Raw genomic sequence first — 18670 nt, 5'->3', positions numbered from 1 at the left:
ACCTGTCATCTATCAGGCACTTGTACCCCTCTGAACTCTTGAGTCCCTGTCTCCACTACCAGGGGTTCTCGAGCCAGAGGCTTACGAGAGGCCGCTCCCTGCATTCTGGTCTCCAACACCAGGTACGTGACAGGGGACTGAGAGAAAGAAGGATCTGAGAGAAAGAGAGGGGGCTGAGACAGACCACATAGCACTGTCCCTATCTGCATTCCCTCCTCTGCTCCCCCCTGTAGGCTCTGTGTGCGAGCAGGTATGTGTAGGATGCTGGGTACCTGATGGCCAGCATCGGCAGCATCGAGTCTCCCTCTTGATCCAGGGGTGCTCTCGCTGCTCTGCTCCTTCCATCGGCTCCTTGGCAATCTCCGCCTCCCACCTGTCTGCTTCCTCTGGGCCCCCAGTCAGCCTGTCCTCCAGCCTAGGCCGCACTGTTCTTGGAGCTCCTGTTTGCTTCTTCAATTGTCAGGGAGGGGGTGGAGCTCTTCTCCCTCCTGGGCTCTCACATCCTACTGCCCTCCTCCCTGGGCCCCTTCCTCCGAATCCCTGCCACTGTTTGCTGCCACGCTGCCACCAAACTCTGCATAAAAACTGGCCCACCGGGAAACTCCCGGTAGTCCTGATGGCCAGTACATACCTGCCCCAATTCCTGCACCATAACACCTCAGATCAGTCCTAATTCCTGGGCAGTGTACAGTGGTCAGCAGGGCCTAAAATGGGGTCAGCAGGGCCGAGGACTGGAATTAGCACGGTACAGGGCAGGAATCAGAAGGGCAAAGGATGGGGTCAGCAGGGCAGGACTCAGCAGGGCAGAGGAGAACTGGGGTCAGAAAAGCATAGCGCGAGTGTCAGCAGAGCAGAGGACGGGTGTCAGCAGGGCAAAGGATGCATGTTAGCAGATCAGAGATGGGCGTCAGCAGGGCAGAGGGTGGGCATCAGCAGGGCAGAAGACGGGTGTCAGCAGGGCAGAGGGGGGGTGTCAGCAGGGTGCAGGGCATCAGCAGGGCAGAGTGGGGGGAGTCAGCCAGACAGAGGATGGTGCCACTGCACAAAGCCAAGATCTGATTATTTTGCAGACACAACCTGGATTTGCATAGTGTGTAGGTGGCTATTGCAGGCTGAGGATTTCACAGGTCAGAACTGCAATCACCAGCCACATACTGTGCTTATCGAGGTTGTGTCTGAAAAAGGAACAGATTAGTTGTGTGCAGTGTGCAAGCAGGGAAATACCAAGGGGTTGGCAAGACTGGTGACCGCCAGGGGTGCAGGCCAAGGGGGGGGGGGCCCAAATTGGCAGTGTTCTACCCCCTACGCCGCCCTTTCGCCCAATTCCAGCTTCACACAGATCTGCACCGCAGCATGTGTACTCCCTCCTCCTCCCCTGGGCCCACCACACCTCCCTGTCGCCACTTTAAGGCGGCAGCTTCTCATGGTTTGCCAGCGCTGGCAAGGCAGGGCCTCGCCTCATACTGCAACCCGATTGTCCCTGGCTCTTCTCGTTCTCCTGGGCCTGGCCGGCTTCGCCCCTGGCCCTTGAACTGTGCAGTGCACCCAGATCTGGGGAGAGAAGAAGAAGAGCCGGGGGAGATGGCGGAGTGGAGGGTGTCTCGGTGGTAGTAGTACTTGGGGGGCCACTACACTATACACTGCCATGAAGTTAGGTAGGTAGGTCACAACTGAACTGACAATTGTATTTGAATTTACACCTTTGTGACAGTGAGACTCTGGCAGAAACATCAAATGTAAAAAAACACATGCATGTAATGATACATAAACTAATGTATATTTAGGGCCACTTCACATATATGTAAAGTCTGACATTGCATGTGATTTGCACCACACTGCAGTGCAAATCACATGCGATGTCTTTGCGATGCGAATTCAGCCATACAGATTGTATGGCTGAATTCACTTGGGGAGGGGGGGGGCAATGGCACTGGAGACCCTAGGTACGCCTCTGTGTGCAGGGGAAGAGACGGTCATCTGCATGCCCTGTGGCTAGCCTGACTGTAGTCCAAGGATGGGAGGAAGAGCTTACCACCCCAGGCACAGCATTCATGCAGGGGAGATCTGGTCACCCACTGCTTCAATGTCGGCTGTATGTAAGCTGAGTGAGGTGGGCGAGAGGAATGGAGGCAGACAACCAATTAGGTGATCCCAGTCGTGCTCCTTCTTGTGTAGCAATCCGGCTTTGCTTATGCGTGAGAGGTGGGTTTACCAGGCATCCCTCGCGTGTCAGCATAAATGTGGCTGTGCGCCATATCTGGTACACGTGGCGTGGGTTGCCGACCTCTGCCCTAGAACAATGTTACAATAACCTCCACCCTTTTTTATAATAGGTGGAGTGGGGGGGGGGGGGGTTCTATAGTCCTCAGGAACAGCTGGGAACAATTTAACTGTTACAGTGCGGCACTTATTCAGCATATATAACAAAACACTTTCAATTGTATATTTAACAGACAAAAAAGACCAAATATCAGTAGTTATTGCAGAGGTTAACTTAATAAATGAGAAATTTTTGTATATAAAACTACTGGCTAGTGCAGTGTTTCTCAACTCCAGTCCTCAAGGAGCCCTAACAGGTCATGTTTTTAGGATTTCCCTCAGATTGAAACAGCGTTGGTAATTACTAAGGCAGTGAAACTGATCAAATCACCTGTGAAAAATAAATGGTAAGCCTGAAAACATGACCTGTTGGGGTGCCTTGAGAACTGGAGTTGAGAAACTCTGGGCTAGTGTACTGATGTTTCTTTATGTATCTCACCTGTAAAATATGATCGACAGCATCCTCAAAGCTGCTAGCTCCACCAGTCCCAGGGGATGCAGTAAGTCCCAAGATTTGTGGGAGATTCCTTTCATCTTTCAACTTTTTCTTAAGATAGATCTGCATCACCTTATTATAAGTGGCATCTTTGTGGGTGTGGTGGCACTCATCTATTATTAGCAGAGTGAAATCTAAAGAAACAGTAATAATTTTCAGTTTTTCTTCCCTATGAAGAACCAAATCATACAGGCGATACTGTATAATGTGCTGCCCATTAAAAACAGGAATAAAAAGTATATCAATAGTATATCTCCTAATCATGTACAGTATCTCACAAAAGTGAGTACACCTCTCACATTTTTGTAAATATTTTATTATATCTTTTCATGTGACAACACTGAAGAAATGACACTTCGCTACAATGTAAAGTAGTGAGTGTACAGCTTGAATAACAGTGTCAATTTGCTGTCCCCTCAAAATAACTCAACACACAGCCATTAATGTCTAAACCGCTGGCAACAGCAGTGAGTACACCCCCTAAGTGGAAATGTTCAAATTGGGCCCAATTAACCATTTTCCCTTCCCGGTGTCATGTGAATTGTTAGTGTTAAAAGGTCTCAGGTGTGAATGGGGAGCAGGTGTGTTAAATTTGGTGTTATCGCTCTCACTCTCTCATACTGGTCACTGGAGGTTCAACATGGCACCTCATGACATAGAACTCTCTGAGGATCTGAAAAAAAGAATTGTTATACATAAAGATGACCTAGGCTATACGACAATTGCCAAGACCCTGAAACTGAGCTGCAGCATGGTCGCCAAGACCATACAGCAGTTTAACAGGACAGGTTCCACTCAGAACAGACATCACCATGGTCGACCAAAGAAGTTGAGTGCACCTGCTCAGCATCATATCCAGAGTTTACCTTTGGGAAATAGGTGTATAAGTGCTCCCATCATTGCTGCAGAGGTTGAAGGGGTGGGGGGTCAGCCTGTCAGTGCTCAGACCATACACCGCACACTGCACCAAATTGGTCTGCATAGCTATCATGCCAGAAGGAAGCCTCTAAAGTTGATGTGCAAGAAAGCCCACAAACAGTTTGCTGAATATCCAGGTCACCGCAATTATTGATTCCGGAGCCTGCAGAGGTTTCATGGACTTGACTTTTGCCACCAGACATCATGTTCCTTTGCGGCCCAGAGCAAAAGGACTTTCAGTTCACTTGGCTGGCGGTTCGGCTCTTAAATCCGGGCCAGTCACCCAGGAAACAATGCCTCTGTTAACCACCATCTCCAAGAATCATCAAGAACTGTTGTGCCTGGATATTATCGAATCCCCTTTATTCCCCATCATCCTTGGCATGCCCTGGCTGAGGGCCCATGACTCACAGATCGACTGGTCTACTGGGAGAATCAGCATCCCTTCTCCCTACTGTAACCAACACTGCATGTTAAAGACTGATGAAGATCCCTCGACCTTATGCTTGGAAGCAGACAAGGTGTTCCGCCAATCTGTTCCCAAAACCTATCACGGTTTCCTGGATATCTTCAACAAGAAGGGTGCAGATACTCTCCCTCCTCATCGGTCATACGAATGCCCGATAGAGCTCCTCCCTGGAGCCGAAATTCCTTTTGGGAGAATCTTCCCCTTAACGGAGCTGGAGTTGAGGACTAATATTCAGGAGAACCTAGAAAAGGGGTTCATCCGGCCTTCTACCTCCCCTGCACTGGCCTTCTACCTCCCCTGCACTACCTCCCCTCCACTGACCATCACACTAATGTATCATGAGTTGTTGATTTCTAATTTTTAGCAGGGGTTCCCCGAGACTGGAGAACAATTTCAAGGGTTCCTCTGTGTTGAAAAGGTTGAGAAAGACTGTTCTAGAGGTAGACGCTTCCGAGATTGCAGTAGGGGCAGTACTTTCTCAGAGACAAGGACCCAGGGCTCTCTTACACCCAGTTGAGTTATTTTCCTGTAAATTATCTGAACCTGAGAGGAACTATGACGTGGGAGACCGGGAACTATTGGCCATCAAGTCTGCACTTGAAGAATGGCGGTACCTTCTGGTACCTTCAGCACATCCAATCCTTATCTACACTGACCACAAAAATCTCGAGTATTTGAAGGTCGCGAAGAGATTGAAACCACGTCAGGTCAGGTTCCTCTTCTGTTTGGTGCCTTTATTAGTCAAGTGATATGCATGGTAAGTTTACCCTTTTGTCTTTAGGGCTGTTGACCAGACATTGGGGTTTATTTACTACAGGAAAATCCACTTTGCACTGCAAGGGCACTTAAAGTGCACTTGGAAGTAAAGTTACTGTAGATCCGAGGGGGACATGCAAGGAAAATAAAAAACAGCATTTTAGCTTGCACATAATTGGATGATAAAATCAGCAGAGCTTCCACTCATTTCAGATCTACACCTTTGATTTAGAGCGGCTGCACTTCCAAGTGCACTTGCAGTGCAAAGTGGATTTGCCTTTTGTAAATAACCCCCATTGTGTCTCTATTCTGTCATAGGTCCTTGACATGCTAATTTGGGGGCTCTTTATCCTAAAGTCAGGGGTGATGGCAGACTTAAAGTGGAGTTCCATCCGTTTCAGTGTTTATTAAAAGCCAGCAGCTACGAAAACTGTAGCTGCTGACTTTTAATAAACACACACTCACCTGTCCCAGGATCCACGATGCGGCCCCCCTCCACGGCGCTGGCATCACTACTGTGGGCACCCATCTGTGACAGCTTGTGGCTATGCAGCCGGATGCGCACTGCACTTTTGCGAGTCGTGCTGTGCATCCTGAATGGCCGTGCAATCTTCTGGGACCTGTGATGTGTCCCAGAAGATTGCAGGGATGGAGGGGTCGCCTAGGAAGTGGGAGCTGGGTACCTGTCAAAACTAGATACCTGTTCCCCCCCCCAAAAAAATGACATGCCAAATGTGGGGGTTGGGGGGTCTGGGGGACAGGATTGCTTAAAGCGGAAGTTCCACTTTTGGGTGTAACTCCGCTTTAACGAAAGTAAACATGCTTCAGACATTAAGTCACCAGAGATTTTAATTATTGTGTGATAAGCAGTGGCCAACTAGGCTTGAATTCCAGCCAATGAGGATTCTATGCAACTTTGAACCAATCAAAATGCTCCATGGAGGTGAATGTAGGGAACTTGTCAGGGTTGGGCAGAGAGGGAATATAAAAGCAGGTCAAAAGCTCTCAAGAAATCCTCTTTTGGGCCCAGGCAGTGAGGAGACCAGGAGGTCTGTGTAACGTATAAGCATTATTCTTTTGTTTCGCTTTTCTGTAACTTCTTCTGTCCTGCAATTTGTCTTAATACATTGATAGCGTTTGTAGTTACAAACATCGTTATTCTTTTTGTATGACTTACTTTGTGTCTTATTGATAACATCATCACTTTAGATTTATCAGCTACATCATATTTGGTAATATTTGATTAAAGCGGGAGTCCGCCGGGAGTCCGCCGTTTTTTTTTTTTTAAAAGCCAGCAGCTACAAATACTGCAGCTGCTGACTTTTAAAATAGTGACACTTACCCGCCCAGCGTGCCCGTGATGTCGGCACCCGAAGCCGATCTCTCGATCGTCTCTCGGGTGCTGCCACCGCCATCTTGGGTATGGGAATCAGGAAGTGGAGCCTTTCGGCTTCATTGCCCGGTTACCTACTGCGCATGCGCGAGTCGCGCTGCGCAATAAGGATGGTCCCCGCTGTCTCTGGGATCCGTGTGTTTCCCAGCAGGCAGCGGGGGACTTTCGGAAAGAGGCGTATTCTGCGGAAAGGGGCGTACCTTCTGCAGAATCTACACCGGAAGTGGGTGCAGATACCTGTACTGTACAGGTACCTGCACCCCCCTCCCCCCTGAAAGGTGCCAATTGTGGCGCCGGAAAGGGGGAGGATTCCAATGAGAGGAAGGTCCACTTTAGGGTGGACCTCCGCTTTAACACAGGTTTCTTTTCTATATACTACTCAATTTTAATAAATATATATTAATATATATTTATTTATATTTTAGCACAGTTATCATTTGTTATTGATTTTATTGGTTATAGCATTAAAGCATTGGCTAGATTCTTATATAGACAAAAGGTTGTAATCACTTATTTTATTCATCAGAGGAACTGCAATATGCTCACGTAATTTGTAATAAAAACATATTTGCCAATCTGAAATTTCCCTCCAACCACTTTGCATATTTAGTGGAAATGCTTCAGCAGTCCCACTATTGTTATTTGTTTTTTTATTTATTATTCATCATCATCTTTTTATTCTTATTCTGTGCGTTTTATGGCTCTGCGTAACTTCTGCATACTTTCAGCTATTAAAGCCATTCAACTTAGGGTTAGGGCTTAAGCTTTGGTAACCATAGAAACAAAACAGACAACAAAAGCCTGGATGCCCTAAATTTAATGACATTTTCTGAAATTATCACTAAACTTAAACAGCTTTTTCACAAAAACTGTAAAAGATATCAAACTGACAAGATATAGCCACATAGCTCAATATTTTGTGAACATTTTAAAGTTTGTAGGTGAAAGTATGAAGGAGCCAGAGGCGGCTCTCTAATTAGGCAAATTAGGCGGCCGCCTAAGGCCTCGCCCTCACAGGGGCCTCGTGGCCGCCTAATTTACATCTGCTCGATCACTGGACTGAACAACAGGCTCCAGGTGCCATCTGTAAAAGCCGTGCGGGCAGCCATAGGGCACACCGGGCGGGCCGCAAGTCCATGTGGGGCCCTAAAGCAACTGAGCTGCTCCTGCAGCCCACGCCGCTCACCCACCTGGCCTCTCCGCGTCTGGCCGGCTGCCTATTGGGGTCAGGAGTCCGGCCAGGCTGCGGAAAATATCCCTGCCCTATGACTGTGAAGGGGAAGGAGGAGCTCCGGTGATCCCATCCCAGCGCCTGCTGCATTCTGGCCGACTACCCCCAGAGATCGTGAGTGCCCGGCCGTGCCGCCCTCCTGTGTGCCTGGATAGGAGGAGCGGTGGGGACAGCTGCATATGGAGGAATTGAGCTTTCCATATTCCTCCTGCAGCCGCTGAATGACCGCTTCTTCTGCGGGCATTCGCCGGCTGCAGAAAGAATATGGAAAGCTCAATTCCTCCATATGCAGCTGTCCCCGCCGCTCCTCCTATCCAGGCACACAGGAGGGCGGCACGGCCGGGCACTCACTCACGATCTCTGGCGGGGGTCGGCCAGGCTGCAGCAAGCGCTGGGATGGGATCACCGGAGCTCCTCCTATCTAACTCTTTTACTGCCCCATGCTTCCTGGTTCCTCACAGTTCTCCCTGCATACCCTCTCTGCTTCCTGGCTCCCCCCAGTGCTCTCTGGTCCTCCGTGCTCTCCCACTGTGCTGTCCAGCCCCCCCCACTTCTCCCCCCATGCTCTCCCCCCACTGTGCTGTCCAGTCCCCCATTCCCGTGCTCCCTCACAGTGCTCCCCCACAGTGCTCTCCCCCCACTGTCATGTTCAGTCGCCCCCCACTTCTCTCCACCTCTCCCCCAGTGCTCTGTGCTCCCTGGCTCCCCCCCACTGATTCCCCCCCCAGTGCTCTCTGGTCCTCCCTGTCTCCCCCATACACTCCCCCCAGTGCTCTCCGACCAACCCGTGCTCCCCGGCTCCCCCCAACAGTGCTCTCCAGCTCCCCAGAGCTCTCTGCTCCCCGTGCTCCCTAACCTCTCCCAGTTCTAACTGCACCCCCAGTGCTCTCTGCCCCCTGTGCTGTCCAGTCCCCCCCCCGGTGCTCTCTGCCCCCCATGCTTCCGCTGTGCTTTCAACTTACCCCTGTGCTCTCCAGCTCCCCCACAGTGCTCTCCAGCTCCCCTTTGTGCTTTCCAGCCCCCACTATTCTCCCTGGATCCCCCCATGCTCTCCACTCCACTATGCTATCCAGCTCCCCCCAGTACTTTCCAACTCCCCCACCTCCCCCGTACTCCCTGGCTTCCCCCATGCTCTCTACCACACTGTGCTATCCAGCTCCCCCGGTGCTCTCCACCCCCCACCCTCCATATGCTCTTCTGCCCCTTCCCCAGGTCTCTCTGGCCCCTATGCTCTCCATCACCCCCCATGCTCTCTGCCCCTGCCAGGCTCCCCACTCCCACCAGTGCACCCCCCCAGTGCCCTAGCTCCCCCAGTGCTCTCTTCCCCCTAGTGCTCATGCCCCCCACACTCTTGCCCCCCCTTCTGCTCTCAGCCTCACTCCAATGCTCTCCGCCACCCCTGTTCTCTTTCTGGTTCTCTTTCTGGGTTCACCCCCGGGCAGCTCTGCTAGGTTTCCCCTCTTTTCACTTAGGCTGCTGCAGGGGTCTCTCAGGCTGGGGAGTGTGGAAGAGACCGCTATTATGGGCTGCTCAGTCTATTTTTTGTCCCAGTCCGGGCCTGGTGGCAAGTTGAGCAGCGAGACTTGCAAGGATCGATAGTCCTGGAGACGAGCTCTAAAGACTTCCCAGGACTGGAGTACAGGCTGACTGGGGCCGGAAAACGAGGACAGATGGAAGGTACCAGATCCTCTGGAAGGAGCAGGACACTGTCCCCACCCAGACTGAGAATGGACCCTGCCTGCTGCTGGCCGTCATGAACACCCTGCTGGCATGGAAGGTAACGTACCGAGCATCACACACAGCTTCCCATAGCCAGGCACTGCAGACTGGGACATGGTACACAGGAGGGGCTACAGACAGGAACGGGGCTAGAGATCTCTCTCTCCACCTTCCTCCCTCTCCCCCTCCCCCCTCCCCTCTCTTCCCCTCTCTCCCCTCTCTCTCCCCCGCTCCCCCTCTCTCTCTCTCTCGCTCCCCCTCTCTCTCTCTTCCTCCCCCCTCTCTCCCGCCTTCCCCCCTCCCCTCTCTCTCTCCCTTCCCCCCTCTCTCTCTCTCCCTTCCCCCTTCTCTCTCTCTTACCCTTCCCCCCTCTCTCTCCCTTCCCCCCCTCTCACCCTTCCCCCTTCTCTCTCTCCCTTCCCCCTCTCCCTTCCCCCTTCTCTCTCTCCTCCCTCTCTTCCCCTCCCCCTCTCTCTCTCTTCCCCTCCCCCTCTCTCTCTCTTCCTCTCCCCCTCTCTCTCTCTCTTCCTCCCTCCCCCCCCCTTTCCTCTCCCTCCCCCTCCCTCCCTCTTCCTCCCCCTCTCTTCCTCCCCCTCCCTCCCTCTCCCTCTCTCTCTTCCCCTCCCCCTCTCTCTCTTCCTTCCTCTCTCCCCCCTCTCTCTCCCCCTCCCCTCTCCCTCTCTCTTCCTCCCTCTCCCTCTCGCACTCCCTCTCTTCCTCTCCCCTCTCTCTCTCTCTCCCCCGCTCCCTCACTCTCTTTCCCTCCCTGTCACCCTCCCTCACTGCGCTGGGATCCCCCCACTCTCCTTCCTCTGTGGATGTGGAATGATTCAATGACATCTCTTCCCATTCTCCCAAGGTAAAGGGGGAAATCCTAGAGGGCTTGTCACCTGTCCCAGATGTTGTATTGGCTGCATATATCTGAGGAGGGTGCTCTGGAGGTGGTGCTGATTGCCTGTGGGCTAGATCCACGCATCTTTCTGCAGCCATTTTTACTTGCTTGAATTTTTTTTTATCCATTATGGGCGTGAGTGGGGCCTCATGTCTAAATTTTGCCTAAGGCCTCACAAAGCCTAGAGCCGCCTCTGGAAGGAGCTGAAACTTTTGGCAGTGGAAGAAGATTTTACGGATTTTAAGCATGCTCTCATTGACTTGAGCACACATCAGCTGAAAGAGCTGAACATTTTAAAAGTTGAATGGCTTTAATAGCTGAAAGTATGCAGAAGTTACTCAGAGCCAAAAAACGTACGGAATAATAATAAAAAGATGATGATGATGGTGATTATTAATAAATAAAAAAAAACGAATAACAATAGTGGGACTGCTGAAGCATTCCCACTAAATAAAAAAGTGAATAACAATAGTGGGACTGCTGAAGCATTCCCACTAAAAATGCATTTCCTGGAGAAAATGCATGGGAATGCTGAATAGCATCAAAACTGCCCCATCATATTGCCCCCATCAAAACTGCCCATTATATTCCTCTATTATAAATCAGTACATGGTGTGTCTGTATTCTCCCCACCTTCCATCACTGTGTATAATGCCACGTACACACGATCAAACAAGCGGGTGGAAAAGTCCGGCAAACTCAAGTCCGCCGGACAATCCCGCCGTGTGTAGCCTCCGGCATACTTTTTTGACCCGAAAGTGCAGCGGACTTAGAATGTAGTTTTACACTCCATTCTTCCCGCCGGACTCGCATTTCGGCGGACAATCCGGCCGTGTGTGCGCCAGTCCGCCGTACTTTTGAAATGAGCGGACTTTTCCCGCCCTGAGAAAAGTCTGCTCATTTCGAGCGGGTCTCCAGGAGACGCGGCTGGCCCCGCCACCTGGTATGGACTTAAAGGGGCACCCCAACGCCGAAAAAAATCGGCGTGGGGGTCCCCCCAAGTCCACAACAGACCCTTGTCCGAGCACGCTACCCGGCCGGCCAGGAAAGAAGGGGTGAGCGAGCGCCCCCCCCCCCCTCCTGAGCCGTACCAGGCCACGTGCCCTCAACATGGGGGGTGCCTTGGGGAAGGGGGGCCGCGCGGCCCCCCCACCCCAAAGCACCTTGTCCCCATGTTGGTGGCCCGCACCTTGGCCACCGCGCCTTCTTATAGCTCTTTTACAGCCGGTCTTCTGTCGCCGCAGCCGCCGCCTTCCGTTCTTCTTCTTCTTCTCCTTCTTCTCCTGGAGATGTTGACTCGACGTTCTCTCCGGCCGCAATGCCAGGGACGCGCTGCGCTGCGACTTATATAGGGACAAGGGGCGGTGTCACATGGGTTGATGTCACATGGTGCCCCCGCCCCCTTACGATGTCACAGTCCCGGAGGATGCTGGGACTGTCGCCATGTGACATCAACCCATGTGACACAAACCCATGTGACATCAACCCATGTGACACCGCCCCTTGTCCCTATATAAGTCGCAGCGCAGCGCGTCCCTGGCATTGCGGCCGGAGAGAACGTCGAGTCAACATCTCCAGGAGAAGAAGGAGAAGAAGAACGGAAGGCGGCGGCGGCGACAGAAGACCGGGCGCCTGTAAAAGAGCTATAAGAAGGCGCGGTGGCCCGGCAGAAGAACCGAAGAGGGGGACAAGACCCCCGAAGTCGGAAGAAGACAAGGTGCTTTGGGGTGGGGGGGCCGTGCGGCCCCCCCTTCCCCAAGGCACCCCCCATGTTGAGGGCACGCGGCCTGGTACGGCTCGGGGGGGGGGGCGCTCGCTCGCCCCTCCTTTCCTGGCCGGCCGGGTAGCGTGCTCGGACAAGGGTCTGTTGTGGACTTTGGGGGACCCCCACACCGATTTTTTTCAGCGTTGGGGTTCCCCTTTAAGTCCATACCAGGCGGCGGGGCCAGCGACGTATCCTTCGTGGGCCCCGCCTACCTGGAGACGCGCTCGAAATGAGCGGACTTTCCTCCGCGTGTGTGGGCGAGTCCGTTCATTTCAAAAGTAGGGCGGATAGTATGGCGGACTTAGTACGCCGTATTAGTCCACTGAAAAAGTGCCGTGTGTGAGCAAGTAGCCCGTTTGGAAAGTCCGACGTACAGTCTGGCGGGAAGTCCGCCAGACTAAGTACGTCGGACAGGCGGCTACGTGTGTACGCGGCTTAAGAAGCTTTGGTAACCATGGAGACAAAATAGACAACAAAAGCCTGAATGCCCTAAATTTAATGAAATTTTCTTTTCAGTTTCACAAAAACTGTAAAATATATAAAACTGAAAAGATATATCCAGCTGAATATTTTGTGAACATTTTAAAGTTTGTTTGTCGTCTGTGGTCAAAGTATGAAGGAGCTGAAACTTTTGGTAGCTGAAGAAGATTCTAAGGATTTTAAGCATGCTCTCATTGACTTCAATGTTAAAAAAAAGTGTTAAAAAGCTTAATATTTTATAAAAGTATAAATAGTAGAAAAAAAGTTGAAGAAGTCCCATCATCAGCTGAAAGAGCTGAACATTTTAAAAGTTGAATGGCTTTAATAGCTGAAAGTATGCAGAAGTTACGCAAAGCCAAAAAACATATTTTTTGGAAAAAAAATCATTTTTGAAAAAAAAATTCAGCTTTCAGCTAATGATGACTTCTTCAACTTTTTACTACTATTTATACATTTTAAAATATTATGCTTTTCAACACTTTTCACAGTTACTCCAGCCACTCCACCCAGTTACTCAGCCCACTCCAGTAGGTGGAGGCAAGAACACTTCACGCAATTTCCCCAGAAATTGTAGCTTTTCTATTTTTATATATACACTATGATTGTGTACTTGCCAAATATGCTGCAGAAATCTCCCTTCACTGAGTCTGACTGCAGCCATTTTAACTGTGGGCAGCTGAAGCTGCTGCCTGTTCACTTCCTGGATTTACACAGACAAACAGAGGCACACCTCTCAGCTCTACAGCTCTGATTGGCCCTCTTATGACTCCCTTCCTGGCAAACTCTCACAAGAGTGAGAGATAGAGAGCTGTGCATGATGTTATAAGCCTAGGCTTTTTACCAGACAAGTAACAGGAAGTGAGCTGTATAAGGTATTTACTGACAGAAAAAAAATGTTTTACTACCCAAAGTTAAAACAACAACAAGGCAGAAGATTTAATAGATGGAAAGTTGAAAAAAAATGTTTTTCAAGTTCCGCTTTAAGCAAATAAGTGAGGTAGGTAGAAATCAAAACAAAACAATGCTCAATAGAGTAGGGGGACCAGACGTCCCCATTTTCCATGTCCCCTTATCTGTCCCTGGATTGGAGGGGGTGTGTGGCCCCGGAATCTCCCTGGGGCTAGCCGCTGGCCGCTAGTAGTTCTCTTCCCAACTGTATACAATGGAGAGGGGAGGAGCCTCTGACCCGGGCAGCTATCGGCAACACTGTACAAGCAGAGCAACTCACTTGTACACTGAAGAGTGATGCCGTTACATGCCCGGGTCAGAGGCCCCTCCCCCCCTCTCTGGGAAGAGAAAATACAGTTTCTGGATCCATGCAGCAGAGCAGTGTCAGTCAGGAGGCAGTAGGGAGGATGAGGGGGAAGCCGGTGTTCTGCCAGATAGTGTCCCGCCATCATATAGTGTCCGCTGTGTACTGCGCATGCGCAGTACAGAGCAGACAAAGCTTCAGAAAATCTCCAAAGATAAACGGCGCCTGCGCCGTGAGTGGATGTGGTAGCCCCACCATCCAAGCGGACATAGGGTTGGGAAAATTAGAGGGGCCCTCGCGGGCTCGCCACGCTTCGGGCTCGGCCTTGCTGCGCTCGCCTCTTTTATATTCCAACTCTTTGTCCACTCGGATTGTGGGGATAGAACCTGGACTCACGGCGCAGGCGCCATTTATCCCCGGCTATTTTCGGAATCTGTGTGCATGCGCAGTACACAGCGGACACTATCCGATGGGGGACAGTATATGATAGGACACCGGGCAACCAAGGTAAACAGAATGGGCACAGGGCATATTCTTTGAAGTGACCAGGGCATGGCATGGGCAGAAAGGAGCGGGCTTAATCTTTATTGAGTAGGACGCACTGAGAATTTCAGAATTCACCTCCTCACTGAACGGGCAGACTGTCATCCTTCCTCGGTCTCACGGCACAATGTATTCCCCAACTCCTCCGTTCCAGCAGCCCAATCTCTTCCTTATCTCTCCTTCTATTAATCACTCCCCTCCTCACTAAGCTCCACTCTGCTGCCAGCTTGCTCTCCTCCATGTGAGTTACTCATATTTCACCTCCATCCTCCCTGTATGTACTCCTCTCTCTGTCTTCCCTGCAAAACCCTAACCATGTACTTAGTCAGCACTGATCCTCCTGTTTCATCTCTTTATTTTCTGTCTTCTCCATAAATCTGCAGTACACACATTCTGCAGCCTCCTGTCTCAGCTCTGGGCATTCCACAACCCATCTGTATGACACCATTTCATCCTAGTTTACTTCTATCTTTACTAACTATCCTGTCAACATCATCTAGCACACTCTCTCCTGTCCGCTGCCGTCCTCCTGTCCCACTGCAACCCTGCTGTCCCGCTGCTCCCCTCCTTTCCCGCTGCTCCCCTCCTTTCCCGCTGCTCCCTTCCAGTCCCGCTGCTTTCTTCCTGTCCCGCTGCCCCCCCTCCTGTGACACTTCCCCCCTCCTGTCCCACTGCTCCCCTTTTGTAATGCTGCCAACCTCCAGTTTCACTGCCCCCCTCTTATAACACTGTCCCCCCATTCCTGTCCCTCTTCCCACCTCCTGGGATGCACTGTCATCCTGTCCCCCAGTTAGTCCAGAGACCAATGAGCCGCAGTTGACTGGCAGGGCAGCCCCACCCCCCATATGTGTTGTGTTTTCACCCTAGCAGTGGACAGTCTGCTCATGGTGTCGGTGGTCCACCTGCATGAGGAGTCCAGGGATCCGATGAGTCCAATGATGGGAAAGATCTGTCTGTCTGACACATTACAATCTGCATAGGGTCACATGACTGCTGTCTTTCATTCGCACTGTGACACTCACATATGCATACACACTCATACACATGCATACATATTCTCACAAACACATGCATAAACACACATGCCCATACATACATACATAGGATGTCCCAATCATGCCTTAGCCCTTGTACACACGGTCGGAGATTCCGACAACCAAATCCGTCGGATTTTGTCCGAAACTGTTGTATACACACGGTTGGACAACGTTGTCGGAAAATCCGACGTGATGGCGTTATTTCGTTACGACGGGACTATGTTCACGCTAGTAGCCAATAGCTTTGGTGTAGGAATTTGATCTGAGCATACGTGGCACTTTGTCGGATCGGAATACTCTACACATGATTGGAGTATGTCCGATCGGAGCATTTTGTCGGAAAATATTTCCAGCAAGTTGGAAAAGTTGGTCCGACGGATATTCCGAGCGGAAACAGTCCGATGCAGACCACACACAGTCGGAATATGCGACAAAACGATCCGATCGGACACATTCCAACGGAATCTCCGACCGTGTGTACAAGGGCTTAGAGTGCCAGGATTGGGACACTCCTCTCCTGCACATACTACCCACCACCATGCACTCCTCTCCTGCATATTCTACCCACTGTCATACACTCCACACCCCTCTCCTGTACATACTACCCACTGCCATACACTCCACACCCCTCTCCTGTACATACTACTCACCGCCATACACTCCGCTCTATACAGTCACAATTTAATAATACCAAATTCTGCATTGCTGGGCACAAATGAGGCTGCATAGATTGGCACTGGTGAGGCTGCATAGATGGGCACTGCTGAGCCCTGCATTCTATTTTCCTGTATATACTACCCACCACCGTACACTCCGCACTATACAGTCACAATTTAACATTACCACATTCTGCATTGCTGGGCACTGGTGAGGCTGCATTGCTGGGTACTGGCGAGGTTTGCTATGTTGGGCACTGGTGAGGCTGCATTGCTGGGCACTGGTGAGGCTGCATTGCTGGGCACTGGCGAGGCTTGCTATGCTGGGCACTGGTGAGGCTGCATTGCTGGTCACTGGTGAGGCTGCATTGCTGGGCACTGGTGAGGCTTGCCATGCTGGGCACTGGTGAGGCTTGCCATGCTGGGCACTGGTGAGGCTTGCTATGCTGGGTACTGGTGAGGCTACATTGCTAGGCACTGGTGAGGCTGCATTGCTGGGCACTGGTGAGGCTAAATAGATTGGCACTGGTGAAGCTGCATAGATGGGCACAGCTGAGCCCCGCATTCTTTATGTAGTGCACTCCTGAACTCTGCACTCTGTTTTTTCTCTGTCTTATCCTCATAGCATTTGGTAGTCATATCTCAAAAAATTCTAAGCAGTATCTTTTTTTAATCTTTATTTATGGATGAAATTTGGGAAATAACTTCATATAATTTGAGGAAAATATGCTTATAAAATAGTTTACCATTTGCCAATCAAAAAAATGTCCCCAGATTTAATTTAAAAAAATCTGGTCACCTTACACTAGAGAGAACAAGGTAATGCACGCTCCTTTGTCAAGCTTGTATTTCACCTTTCGCATGCAAGTGTATTTTATTGTGATCGGTATTAAACTGCTTACAGTCTGCACTCAGAGACACTCACTCATTTAGTCTGTTTGAGTAGAAAAGAGGAAGGTACTGCACTGGTCTGTCATTTATCCAGAAAACAGATCCAGGGAAGAAAGTGCAAAGATGATTAAAATCCTCTCCATGTACTATACATAATTGATTTGGAGAGGATACTATTTTAACAGCTGGGGGGGGGGGGGGGGGGGGGATTGGTTGGTTAGTAAAATCATGCAGTTGATCTGCAGGTTTTACCACCTCATGAAAGGGTCATGAAAAAGCCCCCTTGTGCTCTCTAATACATAGCTGTTCCTTTAAAAGTTATCATTTTGCTGATTAAGTAAAAAATATATTGTTGTGTAAAATGGGTCTTGTGTTGAAAAACAAACTAGACATAGGAAGTGACGTATGTGTCATAAGATGTTTACATTTATATCTGTCTAGGTGACATAATAATAATGTGACATGATGTGTTTGCTTAGATAATGAGTTGATGGTTGTGATTGGTTGATTGTATGTTAGAAAGTAAATGTGACTACCCCTAATAAGGGGTACTACATTGAATATGTACCCCTTATTAGTAGACGATGGTTAGTAGCGCCTACCTTTCATTATTATTTAAAACCATGTCTGGGATAATAAACTGAACAGTGTACGAAGTTATTTGTGTATGCATAGAGATATACTTGGGTATGAAAGCAACGGAATCCGCCAATGGTAAGGTGGTAATAATTAGATAATAAGATGATAGTCAAAACTAGTAATTAAAGGTGTAATTTGCACCTTTCACCCCACGACTGCTCACCTAAAAGACAACCTGTAACTGATCGTAGTCTCTCACTAAGGCCCTGTTGCTTTGCAGCAAAAATTATACCCCATGTCGCATTCTGCGGGCAGTACCACCACCACCTATTCAAAGGAACTGGGTCATGCTATAAGTACAAGTCAAACATATTGTTCAGGGGTTGCAGCATTTACATTCTGCTTAAAAAAAAAAAAAAACAGACAGCAGTATGTCCTCCTGAATACCTGCCAGTTGCAGCTCTTTAGGCTTAAATTTGCCACTTAGATGGATACATAAGTTCAGATGATCTTTATCCAAGTCTTCTCTGTCTCCTGCTAAAGGAAGATAAAATTCAATGGATCTTCTGACAGGATCATCCGGTAATAAAACTAAGATGGGGGGGCGTGGCCGAGCCTTATTTCTTTGTCCTTTACCACAGTATTACAGCAACCCCACGCATCACAGACAGCCTGCTACTATCCCAACCTGAAGGATCCAGCCTCGGGTCCCTCACATGACCAGGAGGATGACGCAGCCCCAGGGATCAAGAAGACTACAGGACTTCTTCATGAAGCTGTCCCAGCATAACGCACAAGATAACATGAAGCGGGATCGCCGCACATAGCCAGCGCAGACATCCCAGCTCCCTGCAGACCCTGACAGCCTCTCAGACATTGAGGAATTGGCTCCATCAGATCTTTCCACCTTACAGCTTTCCCCGGCTAGAGGTAAGAGAGCAGCACTGTCTCCAGAAGGCTCCCCTCACAAGTCTCCAGCCATTAAAAAGCAGCTCTGGGCAGACATGCTCCCTGGAGACACTGCTGACACCCCTGCTAATGCACTGGCCACGTTCCCTGCCTCAGACAACCCAGCATCAGTATACACTCTGAAAGCCATGCTTCTCTCTCTGCAAACAGACATGCAGAGAGAGCTAATAATTTCCATGCAATGCATGCAGGGTCATCTGGAGCATATAGGAACGATATAGGCACAGATTCCCTTGAGCGGCAGATGAGCAATATGATGCAGGCACATAATTCAGTAGTCGATTCACAAGATGAGCATGCCCAAG

The 18670-nt window shown here is 50.1% G+C and overlaps 1 protein-coding gene across 7 annotated transcripts in view; it reads right to left on the bottom strand.

Annotated features, from left to right (window-relative positions):
- DHX58 (DExH-box helicase 58) overlaps nucleotides 1-18670 on the bottom strand; it is a 208346-nt gene that overhangs the window by 174473 nt on the left and 15203 nt on the right. For all 7 annotated transcript variants that reach the window (XM_077459543.1, XM_077459549.1, XM_077459546.1 and 4 more), the window contains one exon: nucleotides 2759-2949. In XM_077459543.1, the coding sequence (XP_077315669.1) occupies nucleotides 2759-2949 (191 nt within the window). The remainder of the gene's footprint in view (nucleotides 1-2758; nucleotides 2950-18670) is intronic.

This window comes from Lithobates pipiens, unplaced genomic scaffold, assembly GCF_037356315.1.
Source record: "Lithobates pipiens isolate NorthernLeopardFrog02 unplaced genomic scaffold, aLitPip1_a1.2 Scaffold_28, whole genome shotgun sequence".
NCBI classification, from domain to species: Eukaryota; Metazoa; Chordata; class Amphibia; order Anura; family Ranidae; genus Lithobates; species Lithobates pipiens.
Note: the sequence above shows the minus strand (reverse complement) of the source record. Positions and strands in the feature narration are given on the sequence as shown.